At 50.0% G+C, this 20,443-nt stretch overlaps 1 protein-coding gene across 6 annotated transcripts in view; it reads right to left on the bottom strand.

The window, feature by feature from the left end:
- The window catches only part of SDK1 (sidekick cell adhesion molecule 1), a 429,219-nt gene that overhangs the window by 48,588 nt on the left and 360,188 nt on the right, over positions 1–20,443 (bottom strand). For all 6 annotated transcript variants that reach the window (XM_077316210.1, XM_077316213.1, XM_077316211.1 and 3 more), the window contains 5 exons: positions 17,880–17,983; positions 16,450–16,520; positions 12,778–12,910; positions 11,236–11,295; positions 8,380–8,481 (listed from right to left, as the gene is read on the bottom strand). In XM_077316210.1, coding sequence (XP_077172325.1) covers positions 8,380–8,481; positions 11,236–11,295; positions 12,778–12,910; positions 16,450–16,520; positions 17,880–17,983 — 470 coding nt within the window. The remainder of the gene's footprint in view (positions 1–8,379; positions 8,482–11,235; positions 11,296–12,777; positions 12,911–16,449; positions 16,521–17,879; positions 17,984–20,443) is intronic.

The raw sequence follows: 20,443 nt of genomic DNA, 5'->3' as shown, positions 1-20,443 counted from the left end.
GCATCAGCGCCCTTCCTGACTGTGTTGTTCCATTTGTGTGGCTTGGCTGGAGAACCAGAGATGGCCCTGCCAGCCAGCCGCTTCTCATAGATGAGGTGGCCTCTGAGTCTCTCCCGCACTCATCTGCCAGCTCCTCCGCTAATGACTTCCTTCCAGCTGCACAGCAATGTGCACCCACCCACCAAGGTGTTGCTTCCAATCGTGTACACCTCCCCCCCCCCCCATTAAGCTCTGTGACGCCTTGACGGGAAACGCATCTGAGGTCTCGGGAAGGAGGTCAGGACACAGCAACGCTCCTAATAATATTATTCCTTCTCATTAAATTACTGTCATTTACGGGCCCTAATTGCTTCTTCCCCCCCCCAGAAAAGAATCCATGCTGGTCCTGATTGCGGCTAATTTCCTTGAATGGATTTTCCTCCCTGGCTGCCACGAGGGGGAGCTCAAAGTGCTACAATCCTGACCCCCCCCCCCGCAAAGTTTCTTCCTGCAGAATCAATTTGAAATTGTTCCATTAAAACGTGGCAATGCAAGGCTTCCCCGAAGGCTGGTTTTCCTCCTTGTCCTCTTTTTTTTTTTGCCTTTGCTAAACAACAACAACAACAACAACAACAAAACCCTGTCTCCTTGGCCATTTCTGGCCCTCTCGCTGAAGGGTCCGGGGTTAGGCCAATCAAACGCTGGATGCGTCCCATTTGCCTCCCCCTCCCACAAGGAAAACTCACCGACTCCATCTCAGGGAATTCAGGGAGAACCACAGAAACATACGGCGGGACGTGACCCCCAAGGGTCATCTAGTCCTACCCTCCGCACCACCCGGAGACGACGTGGTCGCGAAGGGGTGCTACATAAATGGACATATATAAACAATCTGGGAAATTCACAGCTGCCTCTACCCTCCTCCCCCAGTGACCCCTGCTCTGTGTCCCAAGGAAGGCACAAGACCTCTAGGACCCCTGGAAGAAAATTCCTTCCCGACCCCAAAGTGGCAATCAGTATCACCTGAAAAGGAAGGGCCGCGGGAGTAGAGATTGAGCTCACCCCTTCTTGACTTCCCTCTCATTCTCTGCCTAAATTGACTGAAGCAGCATTGTGAGACGGCTGTCCAGTCCAGCCTTTTTAAACCTTTTGACTGTGGAGGAACCCCTGAAATATTATTGAGGGTCTGAAGGTTTTGAGGCAGGGGTAAGCATCCAGGTGCTGTAACCCTGTAAGGGCATCCCCCCCCCAGGACAATGGGAGCGGCCAGCTGTCTGCTTTCAGTGCAATGCCAAGAGTAGCTTTTGGCCAAGCCCATTAAGGCAGGATACAGGGGAAGGCCAGGGAGCTTCTGGGAACTCTCACAGAATCCCTGCTTAAAAAACGTCAAGGACGGAGAGCCTGCCTCCAGCTGATGAAGCCCATTCCAACGAGGAACTTCTCAGTCTGGACGTTCTTCCTAAAGTTTAGCCAAATAGCCTTTTAGTTTAATTTTATTCCATTGGTTCTGGTCCAACCTTCTGGGGGCAACAGAAAACAACCCGGCTACACCCTCTAGGACCACCCTCCTAAAACTCAGAGACTGCCACAGGATCACCTCTCTGTACGTTCTGTGCAGACCTAAGGTACACTGGGAACACCCTTAACAATAATTGCAATTTAATGCACATACAAACCCTGACCTAAACTAGAAGAAAACTTAACCCCAACAGCCCCAAAACCATCACTAAAGGACGCCAGCTTCAAAACCGCAGCCCCACCGAAGGTTTCGGTCACAAAGCCTTTCTCAGAAGCCAATTAACAGTTTCAAAATTCCTGCAATTGTCTGGATGGTTACCTGATTTGTACAGATTTCTAAAAGGTTGAGTTGGGAAGCTACAAAACGCCAAGGGCACGCAGTAACCTTTCCCGGCAAACAGAGGTGTCACACAAAGAAGAGAAAATGCCACAGAGTAATGGTAGTTCTCCCCCCCGGATCAAAGGTGCCTGATCTTGTTGAACCTCAGAAACCAAGCGGGGTTTGCCCGGGCTAGTTGTGGTAAGGGTGACCACGAAGGAAGACCAGGGTTGCTCTGTGGAGACATCTCTTGCCTTAAAAACCCTACAGGGCTGCCATGAAGCCGGCCAGAATTCGGAGGCCGCTTCCCCCATGACGTACAGTTGGCAATGTGTTGGGCTCTCCACAACCGGCTACTAGGCCAAAGAGCAGAACGAGAGGGGAAGTTAGGATCCAGGGGAGCCCGAGTCCTCGCAAGGATAGAGGGAGGGCCTCTGTGGCCACATATAAAAGCTGGCTGTGAATGCAGGAGAGAGATTCAGCCAGAAGCCATGATTCGCTCTCTCTGACACACGGGCTGGCCGTTGCGGGGGATGCTCAAGTTGGAAGCAGCCCCGAGCTGGCTTGTGGCTAAGAATGGCGGCTTTTGATCTGGGGAGCCAGGTTTGATTCTCCACCCCTCCCCACATGAAGCCAGCCGAGTGACTTTGAGCTAGTCACAGTCCTGTTCTCGCTTGTTCTCGCAGAGCTCTCTGAGCCTCACCTACCTCGCAGGGTGTCTTGTTGGGGAGAGGAAGGGAAGGTGATGGGGACTCACATTGAGACTCCTTTGGGTAGTGAAAAGCGAGGTTTAAAAAAACCAACTCTTCATCTCTTGCAGTAGCCAAAGAGCAACATTCCTCGCAGGCCAAGTCCAAATCTCCTTCCTGCCAATGCGACAAATTCCAAGAATGAAGGAGCTGCCGCTGTCCCCGTCCTCTGAAACGAAGCGAGTCCTACCGAGAGCTGCTTATGAGTAATATTAGCAACTTAATGAGCTGTTAATTAGGCGCTTAGTCAGCTGCTCCAACTTGTCCTGGGAAACTGGCGTGGAATTATCTCTGGCGCTTTCCCCTCTCTTGCAAACGGGGAAATTAAAGGGGATGCGGAAAATGATCCGGCATTCGTCTCCGGTTGGACAATATGTGTCCAGATTCCCTTCTCTGCAGGACGGAGCATTCATGGGACTGTAGGCCCTCCCCCTTCCCTGTTGCCTCCCTGCATTAAATCAGTCCCTGCCATTGGGAGGATGCCCTTCCATGGAGCTGCAGGGGCACATCTGTTTTGTTATCCTGCCATGGTGACATCGCCGAGAGCACCCTGGTTCCCAGGCGGGGCCGTCAGGGACTGCAATCAATGACACTTCTTCTTCTTCTCTCTTTCTCTGCCTGTCTTTCAAACATAATAGGGGCCAGGGGGCAGGGAGGCTGCGACCAAGCAAAATGCAAGAGGCTTTGGAGTTGATTTCTCGGCCGTTGTCCCCTCCCTGTTGGATCGAGCTATCTTGAGCCCACCATGGTCCATGGCTTGCAAAGGAAAAGGGGGAACAAATCTGCTCGAAGAACCATCAACACAAAGAGGAGGTTGGATCTACCGTCTCCAGTTCAATCCTCAGACTGAAGGGAAGCCAAGGTTTCCTGCCCCATGGGCCCTGGAGGAGGAGTGAACTATCAAAGCAGTGATGTCTGAAAAGCACCCAGAAGCTTCATAGCTGTTCCTGTGTGGAGTTTGGTGGTGGCCCAGCGTCAGCCGTTGTGTGCACAGGTTACCCAGACGGTGTTCGCTGATGGGTAGAAACTCGCTCTGTCGGCCGGATGGTTCTTTTTCTTTTCCGATTGAAGGATTTGGAATCAGGCAGGACTGGGAATATTTCCGGCTCAAAGCGGGTCGAGCCAGCCAAGGGACAAAGCCTTCTCAGATAAAAGCTGCGGTCCTGCTTTGCGTTGGTTGACTTTGGGGGGTTGGAAGCAGCTGGTGGGCCAGATGGCGGCCCAGAAGAACACCAGAAGAACCCGGCTGGATCAGACCGATGGTCCATCTCGTCCAACCTCCCGTCTCTCACAGTGGCCAGCCAGTTCTCCTGGAGGGCCAAAAACAGGGCTCAGAGGCCAGACGTTGCCTCCTGGCTCTGGGATCCAGAGGATTAGTGCCTCTAAATGCGGACATTCCCCTCAGTTTTCATGGCTAGTAGCCACTGATAAAGACTTATCTAATCCTCTTTTAAAGCTGCTTTTCGTGTGGCCATCACTACATCCTCTGGCAGCCAGTTCTGCATGTGAATCACTCTCTGGGCAAAGATGTGCTTTGAACTCTCCCCAGCTGTGAATGGATTGAAAACTTTGACATTAGCCTTTGGGGAACGGCTCCAGTTGGTCTGCATAACCGTTGCCCCTACTTGGCTACATATTTTACATCATCCAAGGCTCTGATAGGGCCACACCTGGCTCTTGTTCCCCCTTGGGGGAGTGGAACCGAAGATAAGCCTGCGCTTCCAAACGAGGGTGCGATCGAGAGGCACCAATCTCTTCCATGCCTCCTTCACCCTTCTAAAAGCTCATCCTAAGTTGAAAAGAAAAATTAAAGGGGGGGGATCTCGGCAGTGCAATCTCCCACGAAGCATGAAGGTTGTCTGCACAGCCGTCTGCCGTAATGATACCCGTCAGTTCTCGTGGTCTCCTTCGAACCAGACGATTGATCGCTCTTCGTTGGGGGAAGGAGTCGCCCCTCCCAGGGCAGCTCACCTCCCTCCCCCCCTACAGAAAGGGGCCTCCCACCACCATTACCTATTCTGTTTGATTTGGACCAAGGCGGCTCTGCAGGGTCCCCCGGAGCCAGTCGTGCATGGAAACTCATCAGTGCTGGGCCCGCACCGCCACTTCCTTCGCCCACCCAACGGAGAAGATGCTTCCGAGGCCCGGCTCTGGGATTCTCAAGGAATTGTTATACTCAGGGAAGGGGGGGCTGCCCCCTCCAAACATCCCTGCTAGAAACCAACAAACAAGCTAGCGGCTTCATCTCATTCAAGGAGAAGGGGGAGAAGAGCTAGTGTTTTGAAACCTATTTTTTTACTAACCAAAGGAGTTGCCAACTGGCTTGTAATTGCCTACCCTTCCTCTCCCCACAACAGAAGAAGAAGAAGAAGAGTTGGTTCTTATACGCCACTTTTCTCTACAGTCGCCTTCCCTTTCCTCTCCCCACAACAGACGCCCTGTGAGGTCGGTGAGGCTGAGAGAGCCCCGATATTCCTGCTCGGTCAGAACAGACTAGCCCAAGGTCACCCAGCTGGCTGCATGTGGCGGAGGGTGGAATTGAACCCGGCATGCCAGATTAGAAGTCCACACTCCTAACCACTACACCAAAGAGGAAGAGAGAGCCCTGTCCCAAAGTTACTCAGCTGGCTGCATGGGGAGGAGGAGGAGTGGGGAATCAAGCCCGGTTTAGAGGCCGCTGCTCTTAACTGCGACACCAACAGCAGACCGAGCGAGGAACCAGATGGGGCCTCTCCGGAGCATGTGCCTCTTTCCCTGATCAAAATTCTAGCTCTGGTGTCCCTTGTGACAAGATCGTATGCACTTAAAAGACAGGCCTTGTAGCTCCTCTCCTGGGAGGTGGCCAGGTTGGATCACAAAAAGTGCCTTCAGCTCCCACCGTTTTCAAATTACGGGGTGGACCCCCCTAGGAGACACCAAGATGTACTAGCATGAGGAAAGCGTTCCGTCCTCATTTCCCTCTTGGTTTCAGTGCCTGGAGTCTCATTCACACCTGCAGCCACCTGTGGAGGAAGCGGCAATTCACACGGGGACGAATCTCATACTTTCTGTGCTCCTGTGATTCGTGACGTTCCGGAGCAGGCAGGGAGGACCCAGATCCGAACACGAGGAACGTCTTTAGCCCCACCGTTTTCCGATTACGAGGCGGGGACTCCCTAGGAGGCTGAGACGGCTGCTTGGGGAAGGACGTTCCTTCTCCCTTCTCGGATTTTGTGCCTGAGGTCTCATTGACACCTGCAGCCACCCGTGGAGGAAGCAACAAATTGCATGGCGTGAACTCTAAATGGCCAGCCCATCTGCGCGACGTTGGTCTACAGACAGAGGCAGCACATTTTCCTAGAGGCCCCAGAGGTCCATATCTCCTTCCATTTGATCGACTGGAAGGTTAATTTAATAGAAGACCAACTGAAGGATCAGGTTAAAAGGGGGAGGTCTGAGCGGGGAGACGCCACTGCCTTTTTGCAGGTGGGAAATAAGGCCAGCATGGCACCGTGGCTAAAAAGCCGCAGACTCTAACCTGGAAAACCAGGTTTGATTCTCCACTCCTCATCCACGTGCAGCCTGCTGGGTGTCCTTGGGCCAGGCCTGGTTCTCTCAGAACTCTCCCAGCCTCACCACCCTCACAAGGGGCCTGTTGTGGGGAGAGGAAGGGAATAAGATTGTGAAGGAGAAGACTTCTTTAGGAGCTAGAGAAAGGCCAAGAAAAGACCGGTCAGCTGATGGATACTGAAGAGAAGAATGGGGTCAGCTGATGGATACTGAAGAGAAGAATCAGTCCAATTAATAGACCACCAGGACTCTGATTTCAAAGTGAACGAAACTTTGCAAGCCATAATGCTTTGCGCCTGGACATTGTGCCGTGACAATTACGGCACGCGGATGAAAGCTTTATGTGAAAGGGTGACCGACACAGACGTTTCCCTCTGGGGCAGTGTGTTATCAGTTTTCCCCGTTTGTAGAATGATATCGGATCTGTACAAAAACTGGAAAACTGCTAGGACCGAAACAGCAGTTGTCACCATGTTTCATTTCATGTCGTAACGTCTTTGGCTAAAAACGAGTCGTTTCCTTAAGGTATATAAGATTGCCTTCTGCTTTGTTCAGAGAGACCCTCCCGCTTCAGTCTCCAGATGATTGGGGACTTTCCTTGGGGATTGCAAATTTTAAAAAAATCCTTTTCATTTTACAAAGCTGCCTCTGGGTCAGTCTGTTGTCGACCCCCAGTTGCTGAACTCTGCCGGGGAAGCCGAATTCCACAACTATTGAAATCTGCTTTGAGACTCCTTAACAGTGAGAAAAGAGGGGTGTAAAAACCGTCTCTTCTTCTGCAAAAGGTAAGGGTTCAATAATATCTAACTGCCCCAAAGCATTCTGGGTGAACTCAGCCCCCCTGATTGATTTCTAGAGTTTGTGGAGAAAGGCAGGAAAAACGTCAACAGCAGCACTTGGAGCGAAAAGGTCAAGGGAGAGCTAACTGCTCATCCAAGGCCCGAGACATCTTGAATTTAATGAAACCGTAATGAAAATGATTCTGGCGCTTGAAATTAAATCTTTGCATATTAAATATAAAAACAGGCGGGCGAGAGGAGACAAATGAGAGAGGGAGACTCCAGAGGGCAGCTGCCAGTCAGTCGCTCGTCAGACTTGGCATAAAGGCGTCTGTGCGTTCGTGTACGTGAGATAAACACACAGCATGGACAGCATGGACCTCTTGCTAGTCCATTGACTCTGGCTGGCAGCCATCCTCCAAGGTCTTGGGAAAAGAGGTCGCTGCCAGTCCTGAACTCTCACTGATCTATGGTCCCTGATCAGACCTCTTTGGCTTTCAAAGCAGATGCAGTCACCCCCCTCCCAGTCCCTAATCGCCATAAAGGTTATTAAAATGCTGTTTGCCTCTCAGGGTAAGATCCTACTTGATTGCAGTAAGAACATGCCCCACCAGGGCCTTGTTGCCTACTAAGTGACTGGCCACTGGGGATTTCATTGGCTCTGCAGATGTTCAGAAACACGGCTTAGCTAGCAGCTTCACCGGGCGGCTGAAAGTGAGCTGTGGCAGCCATTTTCTGCCTGGCTCCACCTCCTTCAGTAGCCATGTTTTTTGGCTGCCATTTTATGGCTGGGCCCTCCAAACTCATCTGCTAAAACCATCCCCACACACCATCTATTACAATTCTGCACCTAGAAATGACGCATTCTGCAATGTGCATGAATGACACACACTCAGCAGACTTGAACGGCTGCTCGTAATTTATGTACAGTTATCTGCACGGTTTTACATAATGTAGGCGTGTTTCAGGTGCTTCTGGGAAGGGGCTAAAAAGGTCAGGTAGTCCTTGGGGAGTCCCCCACCCAAGTCAAGTGGAAACCTAGCAATCAGCAGGCAGCCGATTTCTGAGATGTCAGCAACGGTCGCTCTTGTGCTTCCCAGGCGATCCTTGCAGCCAGAATATGGAGGCACTTGCTTTTCTTGACGTGAAAAAAAAAAAGAAAACCCAGGAAGCAGAATTCTGCGTTCAGCACCCTGTTGTGCGTTATTCCTACTGTGCTCTTGTCAGTCAGTCAATCAATGGCTTTATTAGGAGCCAAGATCAGCATACAGACACCTCCAAAGATACACAGATGACGTGCTCTTGTCAAATGGCAATCAATGCATGCTCTTGAACTCAGGATGCGGAAGCCTCTCCTGGGGGTCCCTTGGGAAACGAGGCTTTGCCTCAGCTTGAGGAAGCAGCTCTCATCAGATGCTACGGTTCTAGCTGTTTATCTTTTGCTCATACCTGACTTGAAAGGATTTTAAGCAGCCAATTCACTTACCTGCTTCGCCGACAAAGACCTCCACAGGGACACTAGCTGGACTCTCCCCGACGATGTTATAGGCTGTCATGACCACTTCGTATCTCTTGTACTTTTTCAGCTCTAGAAATGCAAATAACTGGGTTACAAGTTGGCATCATCTGTAATATTGGATATACATTTTCCCCAACGGGACTAAAAGCTAAACTCGTCAACAGAAGGTGGGGGGGGGGGTCCAGTTAACGTTTACAGTGATATTCTAGATGGGGTGGGGTGCCTAGAGCCTCAGTTATATGGATTTAACTGCCATCACCCTCCCTAAAATCCTGGGAATTGTAGCCCAGGGAAGACGTTGAAAATTCCTTGCTCCCTCCCCCAAAATACAGTTTCCATACTTCTGTGAGAAAATTCGAGCAGCATGCAAAAAGTCTATGCTAAAACTTTTCTCCCAGATGTGCCAATGTTTTTTTTTAAATATGGGGAAGCATTAAAAAAAAACCCTGACTCTCCCCACCTGCAGTTTAAAATGGTACAACCTGCTCAAGAAGCAGCAGCACCCCAGGGTTCGAGCACCTTGTTCTGGGATACATCTAGACCGCGCCAAAATCAATGTTTATTAAGACGCCCCATGCAACAAAGGCCAACGCGAGGTTAGGCAAAATGCAGAATGCCATCAAAGCGAGAAACGGCTCATGAGGACCCCAAGAGTGCTGGGAGGGGGAGATTTTGTTCCTCTCAGCAACCTCTGCTTTCTATGTTGAACAAACATCAAGAAAACATCTGGAATCACTTGCGTGGCACTTGGCTACCAGGCAACCGGCACAAAAAGGCACAGAGTTACACTGACAGATGTGGGAAAGGAATGACAGCAGGTAGGAAGGATGTGAGAGAACCCCCTGGCTTAATCAAAATTAATAACCAAAAGCACGCCAAGAAGGATCAGCAGTGTATGCCGTCTCCCCTAGAGATGCCAAAGGATGGCTTGCTGCTGTAGGATTTGCATATTTAAATCAGGCCATCCCTTTCACAGAGGCTACAGAAAACATGTTTTTACAGAGAACATCGATCACTTGGAGAGCCTACCAGTGTTCTGGCAGACAGGATAGCAACATTGTGAAATTGGACGGCTGAGGATCTTTATTTTCAAATCAATTCTCCCTCTACCTGAGAGTTACCACTTTAGCTGGACTGTAACTCCCAGAACAGCCATGTCAAAGTGGATATTCCACAAATTCTGTAATGGCAGCCTTAATTTCAGATTTCTGGAAGCATTTACGAGGATTCTGTCCACATATCTGAGTTAGAGGCCAGCCTGTTTCCTGTCTGTTTCTGGTAGACAGACAACTGATGATATCTGATTTGCCGCTTATATTTTACTAGCACAATAAATAAAGGAGTCTGATCTACTGCAGAGAATGGGGACAGGTGCGAATCTAAGAATTCCAATTCAGTTCAGAGCAACCCTTGAAGTAGCAGCCATTTCACTGGTAAGTTTTGCTCCTCCCCACTTCCAAGTAGGGGGAAGTGAAACTGAAAGATAAAATGGCTGGCAGCCATTTCAGCCTAACAAGAGAGGAAGGTCTCCCTGCGCACTCCACTATACTTGAGGTTCCTGGTAACCCAGAGCTTCTCCTCTGCCATTGGAGGGTCCAGTTCAAGCATGAGTGAGACAAGCAGAACAGGAATTTTGTGGGTGGCCTCATCTTCAATGTCTCCCCCAGGAACAAAAAAGGGCAGAGGCCAGAGCTAAAGGGATGCCTGGCAGCTCTTAACACCCTACTCTCCACTCATACACCAAAACTCTAGATCAAGGTGGCCAAAAAGCATGACAGAAATCAAGCACTGATCATGGAGGGTTGAGGCCTTCCTATGGAGCACTCCTTCTTCCAAGAGATCCCCCCTCCCTGATCTACACGTCGCAGGATTTGTTTGGGAAACAAAAGAAGAAAAGCTGCCATTGAGCATGGTCAAATCCCCTCGGCAGGCCTGCGCGTGAAGTCTGCGTGGGTCGGATCTTCTCGACCTGACTCCCAGGGCGAAGCTTAGCTTCGCAGGACACAGACTTGGCAGACAATAGTTGGCCTGTTTCAGTGCTGAGTTGTGTTTCCTTCCTTGTCAAAGGAACTTGGCAGATCTAATTTAGCCCACTGCTTTCAGACAAAGGAAAACTACATAGTGAAACAAAACCCTTGGATGGCCTCAGGAAGAGAAATCGGGGAAATCCACAGGCATACTGATTGGGATGAGTCAACATGGCTCCATCAGGTACATCTCTCTCTCTCTCTCTCATAAGAAAATCTGTTCTGCCACAGGTTTTTGAGGTACTGAGAAGCAATTTAAGCTAATAATAATAATACATTTTTATTTCTATCCTGCTTTCCCTGGACAGTTCAGGGAGGGCAACAGCTGACTTTAAAAACATACAAATCAATAAAGGCATTAAAAAGCATGAATCGCCTCCTCCTAATAATAATTCACACCTTTCTAAGGTTGGCCAGAGCTTGGAGGGGCCCGATGTTGGTGGGCGGGTTCCTCAGCAGGGAGTCCAGTATCAATGCTTATTCCTGGCCTCTGCCATAAGCCTGGCAGAACAACTCTGCCCCCCAGAACTGCTTAACACCCCAGAGGGCCCTGATCTCTGCAGGTAGAGCCCCCAAATCCCTAGCTATGGTTGAGGCCAATTTTATCTCTTTAGGACTGGGGACCCTGAACTGATTTTGACTGCTTGATTGTAATGCTCTCTGGGGAGGGGGGGGGGTCCAGGGGAAGGCACTTGGGGGCAACAGAATCATTGATTAAACTTTGTTCTTGTGCGTTTTCAGGGGAGGCAAAAAAGAAAAGCATATTCAACGATCGACACCCGGCACGCGTACTTACGTGTTAATTCATATGTCGTTAATGCAGAGCTGCTGTTCACGGTCTTGAAGCTGCTTTGGGCTATTCAGGGTAAGCAAAGCAGAAAGTTGTTTAAGAATGCAGGGAAATAGTTATCGCAAAGGATATGCAGCACAGGCAGTGGGAAGTGATGCGGGGTGTGCAGCTTTCTGCTGGAGCATTGTGCACTGACAGTCAATAAAAGCCACATCGCTTTCAAGATAAAAGCCACATCGCGGCCAAAGATCATCAGTCACAAGGGCTCGTTTGGCCTCCTCTCCACCTGAAGAACTGCACAACCAGGCAGTATATCAGAAGGGGAAATGCCTTTAGAGTTGTCCAATAAGCAAGCATAAGGGGTCTGCTCCATGGGGATTTGGTGAAGCTGCCTTGGTCCATCAAGGGTAGTGACTCTATGGGGTCCTGGGGTGGGCTCTTTCACGTCACTCACCCACCTGGTCCTTTTAGCTGGAGATGGCAGGGATTAAATGTGGGTCCTTCTGCATGACAAGCAGATGCTCCACCATTAAGCTACGCCCCCTCCCCAAAACTTTATTGAGCCTCCCATGAACACACATTGAATCAGACCATTGGTCCAGCAAGTCAGTAATATCTGCTCAGACTTGAATTGCTCTTTGGGGTCCTCTAAATCACCAGGCATTGAACCCGGCATCTTCTGCATGCCAAGCATGTGCTCTACTCCCCAACTGTTGAAATGTGATAGCAGTGGGGAGGTTTGTAATAGGAACAGCACTCTTGGGAACTGAAACCGATACAGACACTTTGGATGCAATCCACTGATCACCAGGGCTGCTTCTCTGGTCAAGCCACCGCAATGAGTGAGTTGGGCCCGTTATGCACAAATTAGATAATGCACTTTCAATGCACTTTAGACGCAGATTATCCTGTTCTGCACAGGAAAATCCAACCACAAAAGCACACTGAAAGTGTGTTATCCAACATATGTGTAACGGGCCTAGGACGGCTCACCAAAGAGTGAGCTGATGAGGGACCTGGCTCACCAGAAGTGACGGCCACTGCCTCCTGCTTGGGTGAGACCAGTCTGGTGGCAACGTGGAAGGCGGCGATGGGGGTACATTGCTCAGGGCGACCAAGGACCTTGAACCGGTTTGGTGGATACCACTTGACCATTTGGTGCATGGCTGGAAACCCACATCTTTGGGCCCTTGACAGATTTCGCAGTGGGGAAGAGGCTTCTTTGTGACCTCGGCACTCTTCTCTCCCTTCTGAGTTCGGCCAGTGCCACCCATGGGGTAGAAGGGAGAACGAGCAGGAAACGGAGGATGTGGTGGATCATAAGAGGATGACCCATGAGGAGTGCCTTATATTTATCTTTCCTTTAGTAAGGGGCTAATACATCTGCCCTTCTCGGTTTGCGATTATCCATTTTTAGCGTCTGCCCTTTTTAATGCAAATGTCACATCACAGTTCTGGCTCCCCTTCCTGAAAGCCTATGCCCCCGAATAACAAGAGGGCAGTAAATGACGGCATCGCATCCCAAAGAAGGCCCCACTGGCTACTCACGTGTCAGCTCTGCTCGCAAAGACGAAGGGCTTTTGATTGCCTTGGACTCCTGGCCTGAGCTTTCATATTCCAACTCCCGGTAATAGATGCGGTAGCCCAACAGGAGACCGTTCAGGCTCTCGGCCTTCGGAGGCTGCAAGACACACCCATTTGAAGAGAAGCAGAGTTAGACAGGGTGTGTCCACACTGTCAACACTGACATCAGCTCATGATCAGCGTTTGCATCCACCACTGAAATAGTTTTATGACCGTGTGGTTTTTGGTTTTTTACAAGAAGCTGGTTGTCCCCGTGGCTGCACTCAGCAATTCAAGACTTGGGAATGTTCAGCCTGGAGAAGAGGAGGCTGGGAGGGGATTGGATGGCTCTCTTTCTCTTTAAAGGAGGGCAGGGAGCACTTCCTGTTGGCAGCAGAGGACTGGACCCGCAGAAATGAGCTTGAACTACATGGAGAACGGCACCAGCTAGATATCAGGGGGGAAATATCCACAGTCAGAATAGTTCTAAGGAGGTGGGGAGCTCCCCCTCACTGGCAGTCTTCAAGTAGCACCTGGACAGGTACTTACCATGGATGCTTGAGGCGGATCTTGCATGGAGCAGGGGGTTGGACTGTGGGCGAACCCCCCCCCCCACACACACACACTGCTTAAGCATTTTGATTTCACGGTTGTGTTTTCTAGACCGTTGTCTCCATTTGTCTTTGCAACTCCCCCTCGGAGACCACGTGAGGGGGAAAGGTCTGCTCAGAAATCCCCTGAATCAATACATCACTGCCCCTGAAATTAAAAGGCCCAGCTTCTTCAGAGCCCCCGCCACTCTTCAGGAGCTAAACCGAGAAAAGTCCCTCCGCTTCACATGACCACTTATTTCTGAAACGTCTTATCATGATGGCTTTTGTAAAGCTCTCCAGGTTCCAGATAATCCCACCAAACGCAAGCATTTGGACGCAGCGCCGCCACATTGGCCTCGGGTCAGATTTCTGAACAGCCGGAGGGAACGTCAAAAACATTTGGTTAATTAGGGATTTGAATAAGCACAGGGGCTGTTTACAGAGCATTATCTTGATCAGAAGCTACACTGGGGGGGGGCACGGCAGGGGAAGACACATTCAGTGCCATTAATGTTCAGTTTTAGGGCAGGAAAATAGATGCGAGGCGGGGAGACTGGCAAATGGATCTTCCCTTGTGGGTTTTAGAGAGAAATGGTATCAGGGTCGGGCCCCAGTCAAAGCGCCCACCTTAAAGTGGGCAAAATCAGCAACTGCCCAGAGAGGGACTTTCTCCATTGCGGGCCTGTGGGATGGGCTGCCTGAAAAGAGAGGAATGCTTCCGCTCTCCTGCCCTTCCACCAACTATGCCAAGTGGAACTATTCAAGAAGGCTTTGCTGTGCAGATAAGAGAGTTGCCCTGCCCCAAATGGCTCAGAAACGTCCTTGGGGAAATGATTAGAGGCTGCAGCATATAGCTTGTTGTACGTGAGGGTCCTGTTACGTTATTTCTGTTCCACTTCATGTACCATGTGAGCACTTCTAACTATGCTTCCGCTCTTCCTGGTGGTTCCAGACTTCTAAAATCCTAATGTCTTGGTTATGGAATGTCATGTTTTGTGGAGTATGCTGGCAAACTCTGTGTATGATCCCCTTTGAGTCCCTGTGAGGATGGGAGGGGGCTATAAAGGAAGGAAGGAAGGAAGAGAAGAGAAGAGAAGAGAAGAGAAGAGAAGAGAAGAGAAGAGAAGAGAAGAGAAGAGAAGAGAAGAGAAGAGAAGAGAAGAGAAGAGAAGAGAAGAGAAGAGAAGAGAAGAGAAGAGAAGAGAAGAGAAGGAGGCCCAACAGATGTTATGATATGGGGGAAGATGGAAGGGGTTCACCTTTCTCCCTTCCAACTTGATTTCACCCATGTTGAGACTCCCTTCCATAGACAGCTAGGAGAAGGGAAGAAAACACGCTCCCTTTGGCTTGTCTTTTCCATTCCAGAGTTTGTGCACGCGAGGGAAGGGAGAAGGGTCTGAGGCTCTCTCTCCCCCCCCCCCAACACCTCTGTCTATTCAGGGTCACCCAATAACTAAGCTCCTGATGATGAGAGTTCCGCAAAGATCTCTCCAAACGGCTCTCCTCCTTCTCTCTCAAGAAAGCCTCCTGATTCATATAATGCTCCCATTAGAGGATGGGATTTTCTCTCTAGAGCCCAAATCTTACACTGGAATCAGAAGCCATTAAGGTACCTGGTGGAAAGTGGAGAGATAAACGGCCAGGGGTGCTCTTTCCATCCTGGCAATCACACTGCTTCTTTGGGGAAAGGTACCCCGTCCAAAGGTCAGGGCATCCTGTCCTTGTCTGTCATTCAGGGACAAAACTTGGCTCTCGATGCCACAGATTATTTTGGATTTTCTACCCATCTCGGAGAAAGGCCCGCAGGATCAGCAGAGGTAGGTGACTCTATGGTGAGGGAGGTTTCGTGAAGTAATAATGCCAGTTTGTTTGCACTGTGCAAATTGAAGACATTCTCAGCTCTCCAAGGAGCAAAAGCATCAGCGTTCAGCAAGGGACTTTGACATCCATTGGGCTTCCTTGGGGACGTCTCCTTTCCTTCCAGAGTGGGTTTAAAGCCATGGATCCAGCAGGATCCGCGCCTGACGTTACTTTGTGCAAAATGTTCAGGCTTTGTCTTGTGTGAGGTCTCCCGCAATACTTTCCATTCCGCCTGCATTTTCATGGCATTTAGCTAAAGCGTGTGCTTTACCGTTTTTTTTTTAATTTGAAAACGACAGCGTAGCTAAATCACCGAGCACCCAAATAACATAAGCATGCTAATGACACGTAATTGACTTCGACTCCCCCGAAGCAGCTTGGTTACAACTCTCCTGTTAAGTTTCCATGAAATGAAAAGTGTCCAATTATCTAAACTACCACCTAGTTCTCATTCATTATCCACCCCGTATCTATCAACAGGATCAACCTTTACTCCGTCATGCTCCATTTCATTGTCCTCAGTGCATGCTTCAATCGCTCCCCCCCAGGGCAGGTCGCTGATTGATACCCATGCATGACTCCTCCGGCTAAAAAGTCAATGTGCCTCACGTTTATTCACTATGTTGTAACTGAGAGCGCTATTGCCGAAACTGCAAACCAATACTTTATTGTTTTTTTCCGGGATATTTTTTCACCCAGAAAAAATAGCCAGCATTTATTCAGCTATCTGAAATGGCCAAGCCTCAAACCCACCCGCCCCCCATTTCCCTCCCAGGATTTTTCAGGACTGCTGGATAGCTGCTGTTAAAGTGCATTTAAAGGTCTCTCCTCTCAGTCCCTTTAAAGGCCTTTGGAGTGAACTCTCAGCTTAGAGAAGCCATTTAAAAGGATGGCAAGCAACATGGCTGGCCTATGAAACAATCTTTATAGGTCATCAGCTATCAAGCACGCATAAGATGAGCAAAAGTTGCATCCCAACGAAAGCCACCAGAATTCTCAGCAAGATATTGAACTTTGAACAGCCCGAGGCAGCAAAACAACAGAATGCGCGAAACAAACTGATCGCACTGTTTTGTCTGCCCCTTTCATGAAGCCCTGGATTGGCCAGGCCTGGAAGGGAAAACCCATTACCCAGTTCTCGGCCTCTTGCACGACTGACAGCAGTGTCTGCTGGGGTCCTCTGATCTTTTCGATCTTCACTCACCTGCCACTGGACAAGGACGGAGGATGTCGTGTGGGGGGTCACCGACACAGAGTTTGGAGCTTCACTCGGAACTGGAAGAGAACCCCCCCAAAAAATATGCAGAGTGAGGAAACAAGCATAAAATACATTCTTTCAGTTAAAACTCCTTGCTCTCCCCTGTGCCATTGTCAGGATGTAGCTCTGCCTCCTACCGGCAAATGGAACAGGCGAGAGCCTCCCTCTCCGGAAGAAGCCCTGCTGCCTAAGCCTGTCCTCAGCCTCTCGCCTACCTGTGCAGCAAACTCACAGGATGTGTCAGGACAAAGCCAAAGTCGCTTATCAGGAGCTCCCAGCTCGCCACACTAAAACGCTCGACTGGCGGCTCCAGGTTTGTTCAGCAAAATAAATCCTTGGAGTTTGCCGAGGAGGTGAGAAAACGTTTCCAGTTAATCGCTCTTGTTGTAGGGAGGCCAGACGGGGGTGCTGGGTTTTCCTCGCCCCCTAAAATTCAGCCCAAAGTGTGTCAACTGGGGAACAGGGGAATAATTAAGAATTAATGGAAACAAGTCGCAGAACACTGGCAGGTTTACGTCTGCTGCTACTGCCGCTGCGAGAAAGGGGGACAAGGCGGCCTGCTGGCACCTTGAAGATAAGGCTGGGGATTCACACGCTGACTGCTGGGGCTCCGGAGAACCTGTACGCCTCCAGAGGGATTTCTCCTCCCAAAGAAAAGACACCCACCTCCCCCTTTCCATGCACCGCAACAAAGCGCTTTCGAAAGTCCCAACAGATCGAATTTGCCAGATGGGTGTGGCACGCTTCGAGCAGCACAGAATTTTGAATCCCGGCCTAATGGATCATCTTCAGCAGGAATCCTTCCGAACGTTGCAGCACTAAACTGACTGTTTAGGGACAACTGCTGGACTTCTGCCCCTTTCAGGCATGGCTGTGTCCCTCAGAGCTGACACCCCTATAGCACACTACAGTCAAGACAGAGCAATTGCACTGCTCTGAAATCCCTTGCCCTGCCTAGAAGAATCGCACGCAATTGTAAGTTCCTTTTTTGCAATGCAAGCCACCATCAGGCTAATGTATCTGTGGCTCCCGAACATTCCCAGGATTTATTTTTTCTCTCTCTTGCTGTTTCATTCAGCCATTTAACACAACTGCAGCCTCAAAGTGGATCAGGAGTGATAACAATTGCAGAAGGGTCTCCAAACCGATGCTCAATTCCACATGCATTTTTAATGCTCCTCGATAAATTATTCAGTTTCAGGAAAGAGAACGGTTCGTTAGCACCGAACCAGGAAGACAATCCACTAGAAGGCTAGGCTCATTACTGGAATGTATGGTAGGACTTGTGCCTGTTAACAGAACAACAACAATGCCCGCATTACCCGGAACCACAGGTTTGGCTCAATTTTTGGCCAAATCAGCTTGCCTTCTCTTACCATCTTGCAGCGTTGTCACAGCTTCCGTCTCTGCACCAAAGTGGCTGTCTCCGATATCGTTGGTTGCTTTCAGGCGCAGCTTGTAGGAGGTAAACGGGTTCAATCTGTAAAAAACAACAACAGTGAGGTGAACAGCACATGAGAAGACACATCCAAAATGGCTTCCCTTTAGCTGGAAGGCACATCGAGCTGGCAAAAGACAAGCATTTTGAAGGTCCTCTCCGTCTCATGCTCAGACACAAATTCTGTTTTGTGGGTAAACTACAATGCAGAGTAATTGACATCCAGGGCTTATGAGACCATCTAGAAAAGGGGTGCACCAACTGTGGTTCTCCAGATGTCCATGAACTCAGGGGAGTTGCTGTCCATGGACATCTGGAGAGCCCCTGGCCACTTCTGAAGAGTAACAGAGAAACTTAAAGGAGGAGAAACCCCTAAAGATCAATGGATGAACTCCTGCTGAGCTATTTATCCATCTGTCTATCTACCCATGAAGTTCAGGGTGCTCTCTTTTGGAGTGTCCCATCCTATTGTTTTTCTGGGGCTGAGAAAGAACCAAGCAAAATCTATTGCAGGAAATGCAATGGGGACCAGCAAACTGGCCTGACCAGGCTTTCCCCCCCTGAGGATCTGACTTGCTCTGCCCTATTCCTCGGCTGGTCTCCCTTGGGACCCCACATTTAGCTGGACCCTATGAGTCCAGATAAACAGAAAACATGTGCTACTGGGGCGAAGTCCAGGGTGGACTGGGGATTGGAATCCAGCTTTCCCCTGCCTTAGACAGGCCCACTAACCCTTCTGCGGAACTGGGCCCGGGAGCGATCTAGAGATTCTTCCAAGACACGTAGAAAGCTGGTGGGGCCGAGGGCTTGGGCACTGCAGCCCCAAGTCTCTCGGTTAATCTACTAGACAATGCAGCGGGAGTGCTATTTTCCAGCGCTGCTGCATCCCAGCAAATAGCGTTGCTTGGCTTATTTAATGCAGACAGTGACAGGGGATTCCCTGCAGGCTTTCTGTGTACTCAGTGACTTTAAGATATGCAAAGACCTGCTTCCAGCTGGGGTGGCTTCAGCACAAGCTTCCAGCGTAGCCAGCGGGGGGCTCCCTTTTGAGCCACTAACAAGGTCCGCGGGAGTTCAGAGTTGCCCGTAATAAGCTTAGCTAATTAATCGGTTAGAGGCGTTGCAGGGCCTCTGATATGCCGGGCCGACCGGCGAGGCCGATAAAGCTACCAGGAAGAGCGGATGATTAAACGCTGTGGGATAAAAATGCTGCGTGATGGGCAGTGCATTACATTGCTTTGAGACATCCCCACAGGAGAAATGCTCTCTGGGCAGTGGGGGGGGGGTGGAGGAGGGGCAATCTGTTCTTTTCTCGGTTCTTGGGACTAGGCAGTCATTAATGGAGGCCACGGCGATGGAGGGAATTACGACTGGAGCATGGCTGTGCCTCCTACATTCTTCCTTTCCTCTGGATAGGCCGGGGAAGAGCAAAGCCAATCAGAAGGACAGGGGAATAGAATATCTATGGGGCAGGGAGGATGTAGCTTTGATAGGACTCATGAAAGTCCTCACCCAAGGGCATGGGAAAGTATTTAAACTGGAGAACTAGGGCTCAAAGAAAAGAGACTTGGATTGTGCACGCCACCCATGAAACGCAAACTTCATGTCTGTGCAGCCTCCATTTGCCTGGGGGTTGTGCAGGAAAGGGAGAGGAGGTTTAACCCTTCCATCTTGAGCTAGCCATTCAAAGCCCACCTCCCCTGTTCTATCATTAGTTTTTCAAGGACCCATCTTTCCCCCCTTTAAGCTGGAGGGAAAGAGTGAGTATAGAATAACATACAGAATGGAGGTTGAAGGGTTAACAAATTCCTTAGCCGCATGGTCCCAAGGCAAACTAAGCCTGTGTGAGCTTGCATTTTTACATTTTCAAGGTAATCCAAGATCCATAGTCTTGATCTGGATTGACTGAACCCAATCCTGAGGTCCACTGTGCTCGTAAAAACTGCTGTCATCAGGCAAATGGTCTTATTATGGTTTGGGCACCACAGAAAACGAGCTCCACCGTGCCGCCCTCTCTGCTTTGCAAGCCTGCCAAAAGCATTTCGAAAGGACCCTGTTGATTTTGGCAGGGCAACGAGGCAACCAAACGACCACCTGCAGGGCTACTCGCAGGTATTTGGCGGCTTCAGCAGTGTCCACGACTCCAATTTTAATGCCAGAGCAGTCTGACCGAGTCCGGGTGACACAGCTTAAAATGGCGCGATGCGATCTCTCTGTTCCTCATTACGGCAATGCAGATAAAACTGGCCTCATTTCATCTGAAAACAAGATAAGGGCATTCTGGAAGACAGAATCTCTAAGCACAGACCGGAATGAGTTTCCCAGAAACGACCACTGCAACAAACTCCGCGACTGGTTGGGGATTTCCCCCCCAGAGCTCTGCAGAGTCACAGGGCTGGCCAAGATAGAGGGAGGCTTGCCAGTTACCCATGTGAGAAACAGAAAAGAATTTGCCAGGGGTTAAAGTTTTGCCCCCTCTTCACGTCACGTAAGCCAGTGGGG

Source organism: Paroedura picta, chromosome 17 (assembly GCF_049243985.1).
Source record: "Paroedura picta isolate Pp20150507F chromosome 17, Ppicta_v3.0, whole genome shotgun sequence".
NCBI classification, from domain to species: domain Eukaryota; kingdom Metazoa; phylum Chordata; class Lepidosauria; order Squamata; family Gekkonidae; genus Paroedura; species Paroedura picta.
This window is presented reverse-complemented; position numbering and strand designations above follow the sequence as displayed.